The 20,150-nt window shown below is 36.7% G+C and overlaps 2 protein-coding genes across 4 annotated transcripts in view; both read right to left on the bottom strand.

Moving 5' to 3' along the window:
• DHRSX (dehydrogenase/reductase X-linked) overlaps positions 1 to 20,150 on the bottom strand; it is a 178,196-nt gene that overhangs the window by 156,891 nt on the left and 1,155 nt on the right. The window lies entirely within an intron of this gene.
• Positions 8,450 to 20,150, bottom strand: part of ZBED1 (zinc finger BED-type containing 1) — a 60,446-nt gene continuing 48,745 nt past the window's right edge. For all 3 annotated transcript variants that reach the window (XM_062601465.1, XM_062601456.1, XM_062601461.1), the window contains exon 2: positions 8,450 to 13,741. In XM_062601465.1, the coding sequence (XP_062457449.1) occupies positions 11,603 to 13,690 (2,088 nt within the window). In that variant the 5' untranslated portion in view covers positions 13,691 to 13,741 and the 3' untranslated portion in view covers positions 8,450 to 11,602. The remainder of the gene's footprint in view (positions 13,742 to 20,150) is intronic.

Genomic DNA, 20,150 nt, shown 5'->3' with positions numbered 1-20,150 from the left:
AGTGCATGCTAGGTAAAATGGGAGATGTAGTTTTCTTACCCAATGAATTTCCTGTGAAGCATCAAACCTCTCTTAGTGCGGTCAATTAAATCATAAATACGGTGAAAGGAAAACAAACATTAAAATTGTTTTAAAAATTATGACTCACATTAAAAAAAATAAGTCTGACTTGAAGCAAATGTTAGTCATACATAATATTATTGCTTTTTTTTGGTTGTTTGTTTTAAGAATTACAGCTATCAAATACTTTTTTCCATGCTGGTGACAACTCCATTAAAACTTTCTATGCTCCACGAAATCTGTAGCTTTAATTCAGTAATTTATACAGCATGACAAAGCCACAAACCAAAAATCACAGTGTCTGTAATTACATCTCTACCTTCGAAACTGCAAGGGTGGGAAGCTTGGAATTGATAAAATATGATATTTGAAAACACCAACAGAGGAGTATATATACATATATATGCATTACATATATATATATATAAACACACACACATATATGCATTTATACAAACATCTATAATTATAATTATTACATTTTTACTGAATAACTGCCCAAATCTTTATTCTTCATCTGCCTGCAGGGTAAGTCAAAATCACATAAACTTAGTGAAAAGATCTCAAAATATTTCATAAGATTCTATTTATTCAAAGCTATGTCATAACCTATGTGAATCAAGAATTAACATGTCAGTGCCCATACAACTTCAATATTACTGCAGCTTTAAGTGACTGAGCTCCAGCTAAAATACTTCTTTTCAAGTGAGCAGACACTATTTGAATGGCCTAAATAAACCGGCATATTACAGTTCTACTACAGAAAGATCTCTAAGAATAGATCCTGGGGTTTGTGGCTGTTTCCTTCTGCCTTCCGGCTTTGCAAAACTGTACTAGGCTGCTTCAATACTCACAGCTTAGTCAAGCAGGACTTCAGATTGTGCAACTTGTCCCACGCAAGTGGAGTCACACTGGAGTCACATCAGGTTCTCCATGATAAGGACCTCCACACATATAATTGTCCTGGTTGTACGTCTTTATGTCCTTCAGCTGCACTTCTACAACCTCCAGCACCTTCAACTCAAGGGTGAGGTAGTGGAATTTGGTAAACAGCTCTTTTTATGACATCAAGAAACAAACACATTTTCTAGCTCACACTCCTGGGTTGTAGCATCCTTAATGCTAACAGAAGTCAAATTTGTCCTGCCACCTACGTGAAACCAATTCTGCTCCAAACAGACACCAAAAAGCAGACATGGTAAGTTATTGGAGAAGTTTTCAACTGCACAGTTAGCTAATATTTAGGGTGAAGTATCATATTTATTGGTGTAGTGCTGACCTGAAAGCAAATGCATCATAAGACTTAAACATGAAGCAAGGAGATGGGGGAAACTAGTAAGTTGTGTGTGAATCACAGCGAACAAGAGTCAATCAATATGAGGGAAGAAATATTAAATCACATCATGAGAAAAAAAGGGGGGAGGAAAAAGTAAATACATAATTGGAAGGGAAACATGGGGAGAAAGTATGTAATTTACAACAAACAAAGAATTTAGCAACCAGAGGAAAGCAGTAACTTAATATTTTGTTGTCTTCTGTGAGATCTCTGGACATCTCTGCACCAAAATGCTGTAATGTCACAAACATGATGCACTGCTCACCTCTGAAATCAATCTGTGCTTTAGCTGCACACACATTACGCAAACACCCAAGCTCCCACCTATAATACTAGATTCTTATTTTCTTTTTTATTCTGTTGTTCATTAATGAGAAATAAGTTCCTGTTCATCAAGGAACAAAGGCCCAAGGCATGGAAATGCTCATTCGTATCTACTGAAACTGCTGATTATGCTTGTTAAGACTAAATAACCTAAACCGAAACATCAAGCAAGCAGAATAATGACTACAGAAAAGAAGGTTGCTCTTTCACTGAAATACCATGGAACCTGTTCCACATTGCTGTGATGTAAATAATAGGGCAGCAGAGGAGGTGCTTTAACTTAAGCTTTTTCTTTCAGAATTTTATGTAAAAATAATCTAATTACTTGCATTTCATATTCTCCTATTTCCTAAGGAAGGGCACTCAAAATGAACTGCTAATATTAACCACTTAAATCTATATATAGACATCTAAATCATGGAGTTTTGTTTTCTGAAATGCAGTCTCACTGACTCCTTTTTAGGCCAAACTTGTGTTAGTTTAATCTTGGCCAGAAATGAAAGAATCATTTTGTAGTCTCAGAGGTTGCAAGCCTATCACCCTATAACATTATCATCTACACAGTGCTTCTCTCAGAACAATCAACCAACCAAAGAAAGAAACAGAATTGCAGGAAAACCCTTACGCATCATCTTCCTTTAAACACGTACAGACCAGAAAGCAGCTACAGCAGGACACAAACACATGGAAACCCTACAGAGGAATCCATATCCCCTCTGTAGTGCCCAGCAACTTTCCTAAATAGGCTAGAGAGAGGCCAGAAGTGTAGCCAATGGATCAGAGAGGCAAATTAGGCTGTACTGCTCACTGAAGGAAGAATTTACCAATTGCTGCTCACTCCAACCTATTTAGACATCCACAGATCTTGTGTCTGGGTAAAAGAATTTTATCTTCCATCAACTCTAATACAGCCAAAAAAAGGCACAAAAAAAATATGTAATATTCTTAGAAATTGGTAAATAGTTTTTTTTAACATTTTGGGGGATTTTTTCTTTCCAAAAAGAACTCTACAGCCTTTGTTGACATTAGCCAAAAGAATGGAGGTGGGGGAGAGAAGAGGACACCAATTTGAGGTTGTTTTATCTGCAAGAGGTCGTTTTATCTGCAAGAGTCCAAGACAATGAGTTAATATCATGGCTTCAAAATTGCTTCATATTTTCAGATATGACATGAACAGAGTTCCTTTTTCCTGTCCTTATTGGGCACACAGAAATCTCCTAACTGCAAGGCCATTCCTGCATTCATAACACTACAGAGCAAACTGAGTATCATCCTCAACCTACTGTTCACCAACACATGCGAAGACAGTTAGAAAGCCACATAAAATATGTGTGAACTTCTGGATAGTTTTACCATGTCTTAAAAGTACGTAGACAATATTTTTCTGTACTTTTATTTACAGAAGCCAAAAGCAAATAACAAAGCAAACACCTGCACTAATGCACGGGTTCCTACAGAGGCAAGTAAAGGAGGATTTAAAATTAGTGATAGGAAAATATACACACTGCGTGCAAATCACTCAACACAAGTTATCTGCTCATCCACTAGATCAAATCTTTATTACTGTAGTACGTGCTCCTTTGAGACTTCCCAAATCTATGATCAGCAGCAAGTTTTTTGATCCTACATGAACATGCATCATCAGTAAACCAGAGAAGTTGTGTAAAAGTTATCATTCAGCAACGGCCATTTTGGCCTGGGCATCCATATGTGAAACAACAGATTACTTGAAGAAATTTTTCTTCTTCTGTTCGCCACTATCTTATTAATTAAAAACATTATGTGTCTATTTTACAGACCAGTGTTTTGAAGCTGACACAGCTCACAACTGGCTGTATGAAAACACTTGGAAGTGTGTAAAACATTTGTTTTACACAGTTCTGAAACATCAGATTATAAAAGGATTAGTAGTTTAACAAGCTTAATTGGTGTCATGATTTCAGAGCACCTGTGTAAATAGACAGCAAGAGAGTAAATAAAGATAGTTTTCTTAAAAATTCTATGTAAGAAAATGTAGTAAAAAATAACTACTGTTTTATGTAGAATTACACTACAAGTCAGACAGGTAGGTCAATGAAAGAGAACTGCTTTAGCTTACCAAAATGCAAATTTTACTTTAAAGATTTCATATATGCCATTCTAAATGACAAAAACTGAAGGAATTGCAGACTGCCTTTACTTTTTTAGTATCTTTCCTACTCCTACTTCTTCAGCTTGGACAGAGAAACTAGATGGACCCACTTCCTATTTGTTCTAATTAATTAAGCAATGTATTTTTTAAGATTTTAAATGTTATTGAATTCTTTCTGTTCACAAAAGTTCTGCTGTGGATTCAAAAAATTTAAAATAGCAGCCCAACCACTGAGTATGCCTCATTACACAAACTCACATAAAACTAGACGATCATCCACAAACAGAACTGTATGTTGTTTGCAAAAGTACTTTTTTTTTACCCACACACACACACACAAAACCTGTATTTAAGAAAATGAAGATTTCATCTGGAGCACTGTGTTTATGATATGGAAACAGGATGTTTCTGACATAAGATTTTTTGATGATGACCTGACATCTGAACTGCTGTGACTCTAAAAATTGACCACTGTAAGCCTCATTGGTGATTAAATATAAAAACATACAAAAATAGAGGAAAAAAATGAAACCTTGTTGTCTAGAAACTGAGAAATTCTCAGAGATACAAAATGGCTAAAACAGAAAAGCAGAGCAGCACCCTCTTAAGAAATAAATGATTAATTTCTCACTCATAAGTGCAAGTATTCAGGGAAAATAACATGCAGAAAATCCTATGTAGTCAAAGAAATTATATTTTTATTAAAGAAAAAAAAATCTGATTCTAAATTGCCTGGAGATTGCTATTAAATATGAGATCATGTGAATGCTACTAAGGACAAATTTAATGTGCTAAATAAATCAAGATCATTCACTCTCTTCAGATATAGCTAGATAAATTATCATACTATCATCAACATTTATGGCTGCATTTTAATCAAACTACCTATCAGTGCTAACAAAGAAAACAGTTTTTTTTTTTTTATTTTCATTTAAAAACATCTACCCCTGACTCTGGTATACTTAAAAATTAAGAAGAGGACTACCCAGGCCTGTTTCTGACTGTTTATCTCTGGTTATGGTATTTATAAAAGTAAAATCGCTGTAAATATTATCCCCTAAATAGCTGTCAAATAGGAACTGCAGCTTAACTTCTACGTATCGTCTTTATTTGAAAGCCACAGAAGACTTTCTTCTATGCCAGCATTAAATACATAAGCAATTGAACAATTACAAAGTTTCTCAGACACAGCTTTTCTGCCAAGAGCACAAATTACTGTCATTTTACTCTAAAATGTTTACCTTAAAAGCCAAACAAATAGAACAGCACAGATCTCATTTTTACTCTCATATGCAATAAGGATTCCTAATGCTGATTATGCTTTTGACTCCAAGAATTTTTTTTCTAGCTGTGTTGAGCTGGCAATTCCCCAGTATCTTCAACAGCATATAGTAAATTTTGGTCCAATTCAGCAACATATTCAAGGACACACCATTTCATGGGGAGGAATCTCTAGCTCTGTCTCTCTGAAGCACAGAAGTCATAGCCCCAGTGGACTATTCTAAACAAATATGAAACCAGGTTATGATGTGCTTTAAAATCACCGTCCTCCTGCTGTGGCTGGAAAAGCTCACCGAGCAAAATGCCCCAGTGAGCCCCCAGGAACCACAGCCGCCTTCCCACCCAGCACAGCTCCGCAAGGCATCTCCTCCTTGCTGTCCCTGCCACCACTGGCCTGCCCAGACAATTTTAAGCACAGGCACTACACAAACTGAAGCAAGTTCCTACATAAAAGCACTTTCCTAAAGCAGAATTTTACACACGTTCAGAGTGGATAGAAAGCTGGTTCCTCACTGGTTGCACGCCTCTGCGTATCTCCTTTACACGGCTATAATTAAGATAGGGAAGTTTAAAAAAGATAATGTGAAAGTGCACGTGAAAGACATCAGAAATAAGTACTAATTGTAAAGCGTGGAAAGCCACGTACATTGGCTCCAGATAAAAGTCTTTTCAACTTCTTTGAAAAAATTACAAACGATACGTCTGATTACCACTTTGAAACATTACAGATCGCAGCAATATTACTTTTTTTGAACACTAATCTTTTTTTTGGCAGAAAGGTAAATCAATAGTTGTGAATAGAAATATCCAAAATAAATGTTCAAAAATCATAATATTAACATTTCGGAGTCTGAGGGAATCTCATTTAAAATGGCTTCTGCAATAGCTTTAGCATGTTTAAAAAGATAAATCAAATCTGATCATCTTAAAAAAAAATAAAACACAATATAAGCTGTCAGTATTTTGTCTTTTTATAGTAAACTTCAGCTCCTTTGTGTCATTTTAACCCAGACATAGGAATGCTGAGAACTGTAGCTAAAATAAAACTGTAAAAATATATTTAATTGATTTTTATTGTTCAAGCTGTAAAATGACTGCATTATACAGAAAACATGGCGATGTTCTGAAATTCCAATTCAAATAGTATAAAATCCCTAGAATGCTTTAGCAATGTCCTTTTAAGGTAGACAAAAAATGGCACTGTATCTTTAAGTTCTCTCTACAGCACAAATAATATATATGTATTTTTTTAATTCTGTGCTTTCCCTACATCCCCTCAAAGTAAAATACATCTTGGATTTAGCAGAAGACTGGTAACTCAGAAGAAGTTACAGACCACAGCAGTGACAGAAACAATCAGATTATCAGTTCTTCAGAATGAGATGATCCTCTGAGAAGAACATACAAAAATCAAGACTACTGGAAAGGAGTCAGGTGTGCAGAGTTTAAAACACAAAGTTTTCCAGGCTACGATATTCTTTAACCAGTTATCTTGGAATACCATAGAATCATGGAATGGTAAGGTTGGAAGGGACCTCTGGAGATCATCTAGCCCAACTGGCAGCGCAGCCTATATGGGGATTGAACCCGCAACCTTGGCATTAGCAGCACTATGCTCTAACCAACTGAGCTAATATATAAACACTACCTCTACGCTAAAATTCATATGCTTTTTGTCCCTCAGAAGCCACGTCCTCAATCAGCCCCTTCTTTATAAGCTATCATGTGAAAGGACAAGGCCGTGTAGAATGATACCTAACATTTAAGTTTTCAGAAGTCCTATAAAATACTACAACTAGCCAATGAGTGTAACTTTCTTCTGCCTTTAATTTTCCCGTCTGCCTACAAATGTTCCCATAAACCTACTTGGACCATTGTGATATTAATGAAGGCGAAACTGCCAAATCTAACATGAGCAGGCAAAGAGCATTCAATAAACTTCTACTGGAGCTCATCTTAATCATCCACATATGAAAAAGTACAGATAATGGTATTTCCCCTCCCCCATGTGATTTTTTGTCGGAGTTTGGTTCACAGTTGATTCTGACTTTGGCAGGAGAGGCAGCTCTGTGGGTGGACTTGGCCAGACTGTGGTCCCCTCCATGGCCTGAGGGTGCAAGGGGCAAGGCCAGGGCAGCAGGGAGTCATGCCGTGCGCAGGCTCTTTACAGAGGTGTTTTCCTTGGGATACATCTACCAGCCCTGTGGCCGACTGCTTGTTTGCCTCTCATGCTGCATTTATCCCCAGTATTTCACCTGGTTCACAGAAGGCAAAACTACAGAGTCCCACCAGGAGTTTGCTGCAGACAAAAAAAATCAAATAATCCAGAGCTCTGGCCTCAAAGGCCAGCTCTCTATCTCACAGACTATTGTGCTCCAAATTCCTGGAATGGGCTGAAAATGATCCAAGATCTTCTTTACTGTGATAAAATTAATGTAAAGTTAAATAGGAGAAGTCTTGAGAATATCCTAACCTCTCCTGCTTTGAAATATTATTTAAGTTATTCACTTGGGGACAGAAAACTTTTTGTTAAGAAGACTTGGCAACACCGGGTTATAATTTCAGTAAGATCCCTGATACATTACTACAACTGAAACATAAAATACTATGCCCTTTCCTCAAATAATCCAGAACTTCAAAATGATGTATATCTCTGTCCTTAATTTAAACTGAGGAGCCTTATATACAATTTGCTGAAAAAGAATCCTCTTAACTTCATCTTGGTTTGGTTTGGGGGATTCCTTTTATCTTCATAATATTTTCTGATGACACAGAAAGGTGAAATGTATTTGAAGATTGGTGCTTCAGAGAAGAGTCCTTTTAGTTGCATTCTTGTTCCTACTATAGAGTTTTAATCCTGAATTGTAAATATTTAGCTTGGTAAGCAAAAGGTAATTCTTCTTTTGACACAAAATATGTATTTTTAAAGAGTATTTAAAAACTCATTTTTTTCCAGTATGAAAGTATTCAAAAGTTGAAGACCCTCTATTGCCTCTCTAAGAGATGTCTCAGCTGTGCCAAAGAGAACAGGAAACATTAGACCAAGGATTCAAATTAGCTGTCAAGAAACACCGACATCAATCTGAATTAATAGCGTAATTTGAAATGTATTCTGGGCCCACCCTTGGCAATAACAACATAGTTTTACTCACGTTGTAACAATATTTAAAATAGCTTTGCAACTTTGTTTCTTCACCCAGCTAGACAACAGAAAATTAGATCAAGTGAAAAACTTCACACGATTTTAAGCAAGAGAAACTGTCTAAACTTCTGACATTTTTCATCTTCATATTTTTAATCCAAAAGATTTGTACAGCATATTTTTTTAAATAACTTACAGCATCAAAAGGAAAATAAATGCATAGCTTCAAAACCTTAGAATATAACCTCCCCTTGTTGCAGAAGAGTTCAAAGTCATAAAGTGCTGTAGATATGAACACACATCAGACAAATAATCTAGTAACTAACTTATTTTTCTGTTTTATTTAACAATATTCCAAGCTTAGAACATTAAATAAAAATCTCACAGACAATGGGTAGGACTAACAATGGCTTTGTTCTTTTTTCTTTTTTTAAAAGAATGCTGAGACATATCAATTGAACCAACTACAGTTTTATTTTGGATACCAAAAAGTAAAAAGAAGCCAGAAGGAAAAGAATAGTGCACTGCCCTGGTCTCAGTAAAACTGCTTAAGGGGCAAGCCATAAGCTGAACTGTGTACTTCTAGCCCTAAGAAGATGCAGATGGAAACAGGACTTGGATGCTGTCAATATAGGTGAGCTGAATTCAGATTGGGAGATTGACACTCTGCTGAATCTGGTATTCTCTACCTTGATTTCAATTTTAAGTTACACTAGTGTAAGAGAAGATCCGTATGTCTTGTCCTAGCACTTGTGCAGCTCCTTGAAGGCCAACATCAGCAGTAGCAGGCAGCGGTGGTGAAAACAGACACAACTGACACCAGCTGGCATTCAATGGACATACAAAACAAAAAGGGGTGTAACAGGAAGTCACATAGCATAAAAAGGCACCTGCTATGTCTTGCTCTCTCCCCTTGCTTGACTGTGCTACCCTCACAGACAGCCTACGCTTCCCTCTGTTGTTCAGGCCCGGCCTCTGTTCTGCATCGTGGGTAATCACAGACACCTCTTCAGTGCGCACACAGAGTAGTAACATTCAAAATGACGCACTATGTAGGTACTTTATACAAATGCAAATGAATTTTCAGAGCGCTAGACAATGAAAATTTAAGCTTACTGACAGCCAAATCTGTGTCACATCAGCTGTTAAAATTCATTTTTCCGGGGCTTAAACTTGCCAGGTAGTTCACTACTATTTACTTCATTGCTCCTTTATTTTAAAATTCATCCTTCTCTCCCTCCTCTCCTTCCCACATGCACTGTCAAAAGAAAATAAAGAGGCTTCAAACTTGTAATAACTATTAAAGCAAAGTACAAACAAGTAGTTTGGTAATATATTAAATTCCATTATAATTCTTATTTTTGAAGTTTCCTTCTGGCTAAGCCCTTTCTATAACCAAACATCTGAGGAGACCAGATGATGATAAACTTTAAATTTTCTCTCATAAAATAATAATGACCAGTCTCCAATAGATCTCTCTCCGAAAGTGTTGTGCTTAACATAATCATAGATACTTAATGTGAATCTGCAGAATCACTCTTAGGCTTCCATGCTGCCAGCCATTACCAGGACACCTAAGACTTGGTGTTTAACAAAAAAAAAAAAATAACTGAGACTGCCATAGGAGAGTAAATTTAAGTCAGTTCTTTGCAACAAGGCATAGAATTTCAAAAGTTTTCTCATTTACATTTTTGTAGGCCTTTATAAACAGGAAATGCTGGCATTTAATTCAAGGAGAACTACCCTCTCCAAACAGCCCAAGATAGGAGATTTTTGAGGGGAGTAGACACAAATAACAAATATTAAATCACAATAAAACCTTGACCATAACTGGACAATGTGAGAAGTCCCTCTCCATACCTCATATAAAAATGCTGGCTGTTATCCCACTCTGTGCCAAGCGTGAACTATAATCTTGTTCACAACCTGCCGTACTTCGTAAGAGGTTTGTTTTATTATTTTATTTTTCTAAGTTCTCAAAACAGCTTAAAACATTTAAGCATACAGAAACAAAGGGAGCAACTACAGTAAGTAACAACTAATTGGAAACAGTACTCTAACATTTGACTGGATCAGACTAAAGTCCACTCTACAAACTGAATCCAAAGAGAGACAGGAGAAAAGAAGTTTAAGTGCTAATATAATAAGAAACAAATTTAAAGAGTCACTAAATACATGTAGGGAAATAGAGGGGCTCCCTCATTTAAATATATTTACATAATATTAAAGCTATTTATCTTACTTTTCTTGCTAACAAAATTTCCTAGCTACCCTGGGCAAAGTCCCCATTTAAATTAAAAGGTAAATACTTTATAAAATATACACATTAATAGAGCCTTGGCTCTTACAAGTTTTCCAAGCCTTCTTTCTATTCTTCCATTCTTAAGGGGCCTGATTTCTTTGCTGCCTTCCACCTCATGGAATTATCTGTAACACTTGTACAAACTGAATGTAACACAGCACTGCCTTGATCCAGTGTACTTCATAATCACTTTGTAAAAGCATAAGAGACTACGACCAGGGCTTGCCTACACAAAAAAAGGCTTTGCCACTTAGTTGGTAGTTAAATGGTAAAATCTGACTGATGTGGATGCAGTAATACCAGTTTTAAAATGTTCATACCATTTACACCATGCTGGAAAGAAAATAAATTATCTCAGTATAAGTGCATCCACATTACAGCATATGCCAGCATAACAGTATCAGTTAAAATGATAATATGTCACTCCCCTAAATTACAGTTACACCAGTTGATTTTTTCTAGCACAGACCAGGCCTAAGATATGAGGTAGTGAAAAAGAAAATTAGGTTCAATATCTTTTTATCTATTCTATAGCATTGATACACTCTAAAAATCTTTGCTGCTCTGATCTATGGATTTTAAAAATAATGTCTTAAAGTCCAAAATTTAAAGCTAACATCCTAAGCCACACAGGATTTAAATGTGAAGGCATGAATATTAAAAACTCCCTTACTTAGGGTCTTAATTCAGGAAAATATTTTTATTATAGAAAGCACATAAGCACGTGTTTATGTCCCATTGAAGTAAGTGGAAATGAAGCACATGGATAAGTGCTTTCTGAAATCTGGGCCACAGTCAGAAATCACGGTCTTTGTAGAATTTATTTCCTCATTCATTTCAGTGCTGTTTAATCACAAGTCATTCATGTTTTAAGACAGTGGGAAAAACATAGACAATGGAAGCTAAATCAAGTTTGTTACAACTGTTCAATATTTACAGCATCCATAGCATCAAACAGAAGTATTTTTGGTAACTTAAGACAAATATCTTTTTTTTTTTGTTATTAAATGTACCGCGATAGTCCTGCTAAACAAACCCACTGTCACGGATGTTAAAGAAATTGTTGTTTACATTTACTGAGTCATTTAAATTAAATATCTGTTCCTGTTCCAAACCCCACTCCCCTTCATCTTCATCTTCTGGTTCTGCCTCAGACCCATTCCGAGTGTTTTCATACAAAAAGATCTGCTCATCCACATGAGCTGGGGCTAACCGGTTTCTCTTAGCACTTACAACATTAGCAGAAGAACCAAAAAGGCGTTCGGGAAAGACCCTTGTGGCCAGAATACACCAGTATTTCTGAAGAACCTTTGGTAAAACCGGAAACAGTGCTAATCTATCAGACCACCACTTTAGTGGATCTTCATTCAAACCAAGAACCTTTTGTGACTTAAAGTTACTCAATTCCTCAACAATCTGAGCATGCCATTCCTCCTGGTCTTCTACACCTCCCGTCTGACAAAAGATCTCTGCAAGCATGTTGTTGATTACACTAGTAGGAGGAGGAGTTGAGGAGATTATTATTTTTTTCACAGGGGGCTCTTCTGAAACTGCAAAGAACTTTTCTTCAGTTCTAAAGGTGTTTTCTTTTACTTTCTCCAAAAGGCTTTTTGCTTCTTCCACTACTCTGTTTTCAACCTGCTGTCGCTCAAATGCTGAAAGAAAAGGTAGTTTTTTGTACCGAGGATCCAGGAAAGTTGCAACATTGAGAAACATGTCTATTTCAGGGGTGTGCTGGTAGGTGGTGGACAGCTCTTTCGCTATTACCTCCTTTGCCATGCTGATCTCTTTCAAATCATTCTCTTTGATGTTCAAGGTAGTGTTGAGAAGCATGTGAAGAAGCGGCTTCACCATACTTATCGTTGGATACTTGGAGGCAGACAGCATCTCTGCAACCTGCTTGAAAGGTTGCAACAGCTCCACCAGGCCTTCGATTGTATTCCACTCACAGGCTTCCAGCATGAGGTGGTGGTTATTGCTGTCCTCCACAAGAACCGCTGCAATGACAAACTGCTGCTCCTTAAGACGCTGCAACATAGCAAGCGTGCTTCCCCACCAGGCAACACGATCGCTTACAAGCATACAGTGGAGAATATTTTGCTGCTTCTGCTTCTCGCTCAGCATATACATTGCTACTGTAGACTGCTGAAAATACTCCACCAGTTTTCGGCACCTGGCAAGAAGGCTGCACAGTTTGGGGAGCTGAAAAGCTTGTTGTATTCCTGCATTAAAAGTGTGCCCCAAACAAGGCATCTGCACTGGAATATCTAGGAGAGAGCAAGCTTTCACAATGTCTTTACCATAATCTGTTGTAGCACCAAAGACTTTTGTATTGATACCCCATTCAATGAAGGTTTCATAAAGAACTCGTGTAATAGTCTCTGCAGTATTATCCTCTGGTACTTCAAACGTTTTTAAACACCGTGAGTTAACAGCCAGGCAGTTAGAAGAACTACTGCTGAGAAAATGAACCGCGACTGTTACATACGACCTGTTCTGGTTTTCACTCCTCCACATGTCTGTGGATATGCCACACCACAGAACTTCAGTGAGCTCTTTTAATACAATTTCTCTAATAGCATTGTATTTTTCAGGAATAGCTTTTGTACAGAAATACTTCCGGCTTGGAAGTTCATACCTGGGATCAGCTGTTCTCAAGAGGGCCTTGAATGTGGGTTCATCAACAATAGAGGCAGGATACATGCCCTCACAGATTAAGCTGATGACCGCAGTTGTCAGTTCTTGATGCTTTTTGTTTTCATAATTTTGGTAAGTCTTCATAATGAGATTATCTTGAACAACTTGCTGTGATGATTCTGGCTTGATTTTTGAAAAGGCTGTAGCAAAGGCTTCCCTCATCTGCTCAGTGTTACTTTTCACAAACTCGCAGAATTCATCGGGGTGATTTTTCTCAAGGTGGTATGAAAGGTTGGAAGTGTTTCCCGAATAGGCGATCTGTGCCATGCAAATACGGCAGTAGATTTTCTTCCACTGTAATATGCATCCTTCTGCATTGGTATCAAACCCAAAGTACTTCCATACTTTACTCTTTGCTCTCGGATGAGCCACTAACTTTAGGTCTGATGGGGAACCTTCTAAACTTTTATTCTCCATTGCTTCTTGGCCACCGTTCCACCTTTAGATCCTTCACTCATTAATGAGTACCTGATAAAGGCAGTAAGATAAAGATACAATGAGAAAGCACAAGTCTGACCACACTTAACTATGTGAAAACAGTGTTTCTGTGAATATAGCAAGAAACCTACCTTACTAATTACATTTGCAAATTTAAAGATGAGATTTGCAGGAAGTGTGACCTACAAGAAGCCCATTAGAATGTCAAAAATCAAAATGATTTTTAATATACCACATTCTGCTGTGAAACTGAGCTGGAAGATATGAGAACATCTTGTTTCTAGAATTATGTAATTCTTGGTAGAGAAAGTGTAACAATCACCACGGAGCTGATACGTTATTGTCACACAAACCAGAATTTACTACAGGATTTCCCTCTCCCTTAAGTTACAGTTAGGGCTAGATCTACACCCTCCTGCCTAAGAGTTACTGAACTCCACTATTAACATTTATTTAAAATGAAATCTGATACTGAAGGAGCAAAGGTTTTATTGTCTGTTTATTTTGAAAGTTTGTTAGTTTGACGTAACTGTGCTAGTCTTTTTTTTTTTTTAAAAAAAAAAATTGTCATAAAAATCATGGCATTAATACTGTTCCTATGAAATTTAAAGACGTTTTCTGATTGAAAGAAAAGGAAATAGAATTTGAACCTACATGCAGAGGAACAATATGCATTTGAAACTTTTCCTGTCCTTCTCTTTCAGAAATCAAAGCAACCTCCTGAGCTACTGGTTCACAGTCTTGGTTCCTGGAATAACAGTGCATTACAATTACAGGAAAAGGCATATGGGTAACCTCTAGTAAATATTATTAAGCTATCAGTTAGAAAATAAATTTACTGTTTTTCCAAAAGACTAAAGAAGTGGGGGTAGGCAGGATGATATTATAGAGAAGAGTGCAGTGATAAGGCAAAACTTGGCAATCTGTAACTAAACATCTGTACAGGAAAGTATTTCTTGTGCAAGTAGTTCAAATGCAAGTGGTATCTAAGGCCTACAGTATCTCTGCTAATGGTGCATGCAACCACGTGCCAGAGTTTATTTCTCTGTACCGAAACGTCAAGCAGTAGAACAATACAACTGCACGCTGACACTTCTCATTTTTTTTCCATGACATCAGTCTAACCATACCGAGCACAATGTGCCCTTCTTGAGCGGCATGGCCAGAATCAGGAATGAGAAGGAAGCCCTCAGCTAAACATCGATGTGACCTTCTACATACACCTCCAGAGGAAGAGCAGAACAGAAACTGAAAGAGCATTCGTGCAGCCAGTCTAAGAGTAATGGGATTGCTCCCTGCTTTGCTCATCAGGGGTCGTATGTGTTAGAAAACCCTGGGCTAAACATTGGCGGACAGGAGGAGGAAGAAAGGTCCTCGCTTCTTCAAACTTGCTGCACGGGAATATCCCACAGAAATTTATGTGTGCAAGTTTTTTTCCAGAGGGTTTTCTGCTGTTGAGGAGCACTGAGGGGTGGGGTGGGGGGGTGGGGAGGAGGTTTTCCCTCTGGACTAACACAGAAAGTTTGCAAAATTTTGTGAGTTTCTTGAATGGGAGGAAAAAAAAGAACAGACAGATTTACCAAGATTAAATACATTTATTTAAATAAAGCTATTGGTTTAGAAATCTGAGTGAGATATGTAGGGTAAGTATTTTATTAGACTTGTTTTTAGTATTTATATGTAAAGATTTACTTCTGGGTGCAGATCTTTTTTGGAGGAGAAAAAAAAAACATTCTGAGGAATAGTATGTCCTCAACTATGATCCATTCAGTGCTTTTTAGTTGTCAGTATAAAATACTGATTCAATATGGTAATGCTGCTTAAGTCAAAAATGCCTCTGTTGACAGCTCCATGGTATGTGCTCTCATAATAACTCAAGATTTTGAAAGAGAAAGTGATATAATACAGAGTAGTATAAGCAACACTGCTATAGCATCCAATTGCGTATTGACAAGATGCATCATATCAGTATTTATTATTATTGCTTCTAGATTCCTCCATTTTAATCCATGCCACAGTGTCTCAAAGAAGTACAGCGGCTCCTGACATTTCACTAAATTTTATAGTTTCCTTTGCAATTACATGGCAGTACCTAAAAGCAAGGAGGAAAGCACTTAAAAAAAAGTGACGTGTCTTTAATATTTAAAATTAATAAGACACTCCTTGGATCAAAATAGTTCAGTGATCAGTTTCAGAGCAAGGGAGTATTTCAGACTCATCCTATCCTTTCTTCTCATATATATTACAGTTTTACCATTATTTTTAGATAAATCTGGCAGTTAACAACAGTGCCACACAGTAGCATTGCCATAGTTCAGGATATGTCAGTATAAGTTAGCCTTTATTTTAATGTTGTAAACCACACTTCAACTGTTACAGTAGCCCTAATATAAACTACTAAGCACCCCTACCTCTCCTCAAATGTCATACAGTGTAACCGGCACTATTAAAAAAAAAAAAAAAAAAAAAAAAAAAAAAAAAGAAGAAAGAAAAAGAAAAGTTTGCACAATTTTCTCTAGGAAAGGTAAATTTTTCTTCTTCTAATGAAACAATTAAAATGTCTACACCTAGGCTTGGCAAAAAACAGAGCACCATCAGCTGTGAACAAAACATCAGCCTCTAGCAGAATGAAATCTATAGGGAATTAAGCACTTCATGGCCTTTGGGAAGTGCTGCAGCTTGTTATATGGGTAGCTGACAAAAGCACTCTTTTAGTTTTTTTTACAACTTTCCACTGTAAAAAAACTAGTGCCACTTTTCTCTGCTGAAAACCTTCCAGCAGACAGAAGCCTTCAGCTACAAAAGTGCCTTTCCTTTCTCTCTCAAATTTCCACCCATATTTAAATGGAGTGCAAATTCTGAAAAGTTGCTACTTTTTTCATCTCGTTCATACAGCTGGCCAAAACCACCACCAAATAAATACCAGGGCTGAGGCTTTTTAAAAGCTGAATTGACAATACCCCTGCAGGAATTCTTCTTTGCTGGCCTTGTAGTTGACATCAGCAATCGCAGGAGAAGACAGTGGAGGAGGAAGAGACCAGGTTTCTGGTCCCTAGAAGCACATGGCCTCTCACCTCTGCCCACTCTCCTGGCTGCTTCTGGCAAAGGATGGGTGCTCTCCTTCCCAGCAAGGAGGGCCAGGGCCAGGTCAGGCTGCTTCCTACTATGCTCTCAGGCACAGCCTTACTCTGTACACTTCCCAGCTCACACTCACTCTCGTAACATAAAAACATGTTTCTCCAGCATACGTCAAAGGTTTAAACCCCAATGATGACACGCATTGCAGAGGATAGCAAACAGAATTTGACTTCCCCACTAACAAAGAAAATACTATTTTGTATACAACTAGTATACTAATACTACTAGTTTTCAGAAACTGTACTAGAGTAACTTAGATTGTGAAACCAAGCATGTGAATGTTAGGAAATGTCAGATGTACAGCCATCGTGCAACCTTAGTTCTGCCCCCTTGTGTATATACCATATGACACAGACTCTAATTACACGGTATCAGTATCATTTTCACAGAACCCTTGCCTCATTCTGCAGAGACAACAATAAAACTGGTATTTCCTAACTTTTGAAACTACCTAAATAACTCTCTTTTGTGTGTGCGCAGGAGAAAAGTAGTAATTATCAGATGCAATTTAATTTTTGCCTAACATCAATCTTTCCTACTTGATCATTCCTTTAGCTACCACTGGAACAAGATTTTTTATAATGTGGAGTCCTTACTACTTTAAGCAGGAAGTGCTAAATCTATGCTTTAGTCATATAAAATAAAAGCCCTCAATATATGAATTAAAGAGGTACATGTTCTCAAATTAATACTTCATGATCCTTTATAAAGAAATTTTGTACAAATTAAAATATTGATTAACTAGTTAGAAATTGGGTCAAATTAAAAATATACATTTAACAAAAGACTTTTAAGATTATGGCTTGGTTTAAGCTCTTCTAAACTTCAGTCACCCTACTACCCTGTTCAAAACCATTTTTCTTTACATCATATGTCCAAGTATAACTACTAAAACATCAAAATTACAAAACATGCAGCAGTCAGTCTTTCTGTAATGTATTTCAATAAAACAAAGTATACAGTAGAAGATAAATACAAGAGAAAAAACCCTAAATTAATTCATTGAAAATTTTTAAAATACTAGAAATATTATCACTACACAGAACATTTTTGCCATCAATAAGATGATTTCCAATAATGAGATTTCCAGTGTATATATTCTGATATCATAATAAATATTTATTAATCTTTTATGAATTCACTGATTAAGTTTTTGTTTTTCAAAAGCTGACATATCAGGATGCTTACAGATGCAGGGCTTTTTTCCCAAATTAATTAAGACTAAACATTATAAAAAAATTAAGCTGTAACATCTAATGAAATTATTAATCACTTAGCCCACAGAACAGTAATGCATCTTACAATATATATCTGTAATTTCACTGTTAATACAATTAGTACTTGAAAAAATGTTTAACATACGTAGCCTCCTCCCTTTTACTACTGCACAGTGATTTTACTTAACGATATAATCACCGATTGCAGCCCCTTTATCTTCCTGGTTTAAAATTGCGTCTCCCTGTTTTTCAGGATTAGAATTTCTGACAAACTTCCCACCTTTCCTACTCTGCAATACTATAGGGTTGCACCTTCATGTTGAATAATTTTGTCTTTTCAGTTCATAGCTCAAAACAATTATTAAGTTTTTGCACTGAATCTAGACTTCAGAGTTCAAACTGTCCTGCTTCCCAGATAAACTATCTTTAATCCCATCTATAAAAACTAGATGAACCTTAGCAGGATGTGACAACATAGCATTAAAGCACATGTGCCAAGAGCATACAACGTTGACCAAGTTTTGGGAACGAGAAAGAACTAATTTGGTTTACTTTTGAACATCCTGAACATCATTCCGGCACATGTGAGAAAGTAAGCTTTTCTTGGAAAATTAATAGCGCAATTCAGGACAGAAGGGCTACATTCACACTCGACCTCTGCATTGCCTTTATCCATCAGCACACAGTTCAAGTATGAGATGTGTCCCTATTTTAAAACTTCCACAACGGAGCTGCACCAATGCTGCATTATGCCTGGGAACTCTGACAGTCTAGCTGAGACCAAGGAGACTGGATTGGAGGCATGAATCAGTTCACCACCCAGTCCCACTTCTCCCTTTCAGGTTCTCTCTCATGGATGATATTATGACAGTTATTATCGCAATAAAACATGCATATTCGTCAGAGGATATCTATTTAGAAAGATATACAAAAATCTTTATGTGTTTCAAAGTTTTCTAGATTACTGTCTTGAAAAGTAACCTGGTATTTTCTTACAATAAGTTTATTGATCCAAGTTTTAATTAAGCATATTCTAATCGACACTTTCACTTTTTGAAATACTTTTTGTCACATTACAGTTGTTATTTTGAAGTTATTATATGAAAACTAGGCTAATCTAAGTAAAAAATGTTCTTACTGACAAGCTGACTTGCTTTTTTTAAGCAACAGCTAGACAAATCTAGTTAAAGTAAGGCAGCAGGTAACTGCCAAGAGGCAGTTGCGCACAAACAACTATCCCAGGAGAAAGCTCCTTGTCCTTGGAACCAGCTTGAGTTAGAACTGAAAGAAAACTTTCCAGATCTGTCAAACCTATGTTCATCTTACTCAGCCCAGTTGACATTTCCCAGGTTATGTGTTCATTGTCCTAATCTGACATTTCTAAATTCAGTATTTTTTTTAAATAGTACTTAAGAACGTAATATAACAAAATACTTGGGTCACACTGCTGTCATGCTATTTCTCTTTAATTCTAAAAAGATTTGGAAAACATAACACACCCTAGGCACAATACCCAGTTTTGCTCTGCCAAGAAAAACTAATGCTAGAAAAATGCTCAGATGACTTAAAACTGTACGCACATCTGCCTTTTTTGTTGTTAAGATTCTTTTGTTTGTTTCTGTTTTTTACAAATATTCTTCATTACATTTTGACAATGAGAAAGTAGAAACCAAATCTGTTGCAGAATTATCAGGAATGAATAAAACTAGATGAACCACTACCGAATGGAGCGACATTTGATGAAATGTGCAGATACGCATTTATCATGTAATTTATTTGTTCTCTCGGCTCCTCAGTGCTTCAGCTACTCTCTAAAACAATTATTTCTGCAACCTAAGTTATACACAGATACCTCGTCTACCCACTGAAACACTACGCTCTCAAAATTTTTACTGTTGCTCTTTTAAAACCACCAACAGTTCCACAAAGGCACACTTGCAGCTAGGCAGAGAATGTCAGAAGCACCAACTTGTATGCAGTTTTGCACCGAGTCCTGATGATACTGTACATGTCCACATGGACTTGTAGTTTACTGTTAAGTTTACGAAATCAGAAATGTTTTAAAAGCTTAAGAGAATGACATC

Source organism: Rhea pennata, chromosome 1 (genome assembly GCF_028389875.1).
Source record: "Rhea pennata isolate bPtePen1 chromosome 1, bPtePen1.pri, whole genome shotgun sequence".
In the NCBI taxonomy this organism is placed as follows: domain Eukaryota; kingdom Metazoa; phylum Chordata; class Aves; order Rheiformes; family Rheidae; genus Rhea; species Rhea pennata.
This window is presented reverse-complemented; position numbering and strand designations above follow the sequence as displayed.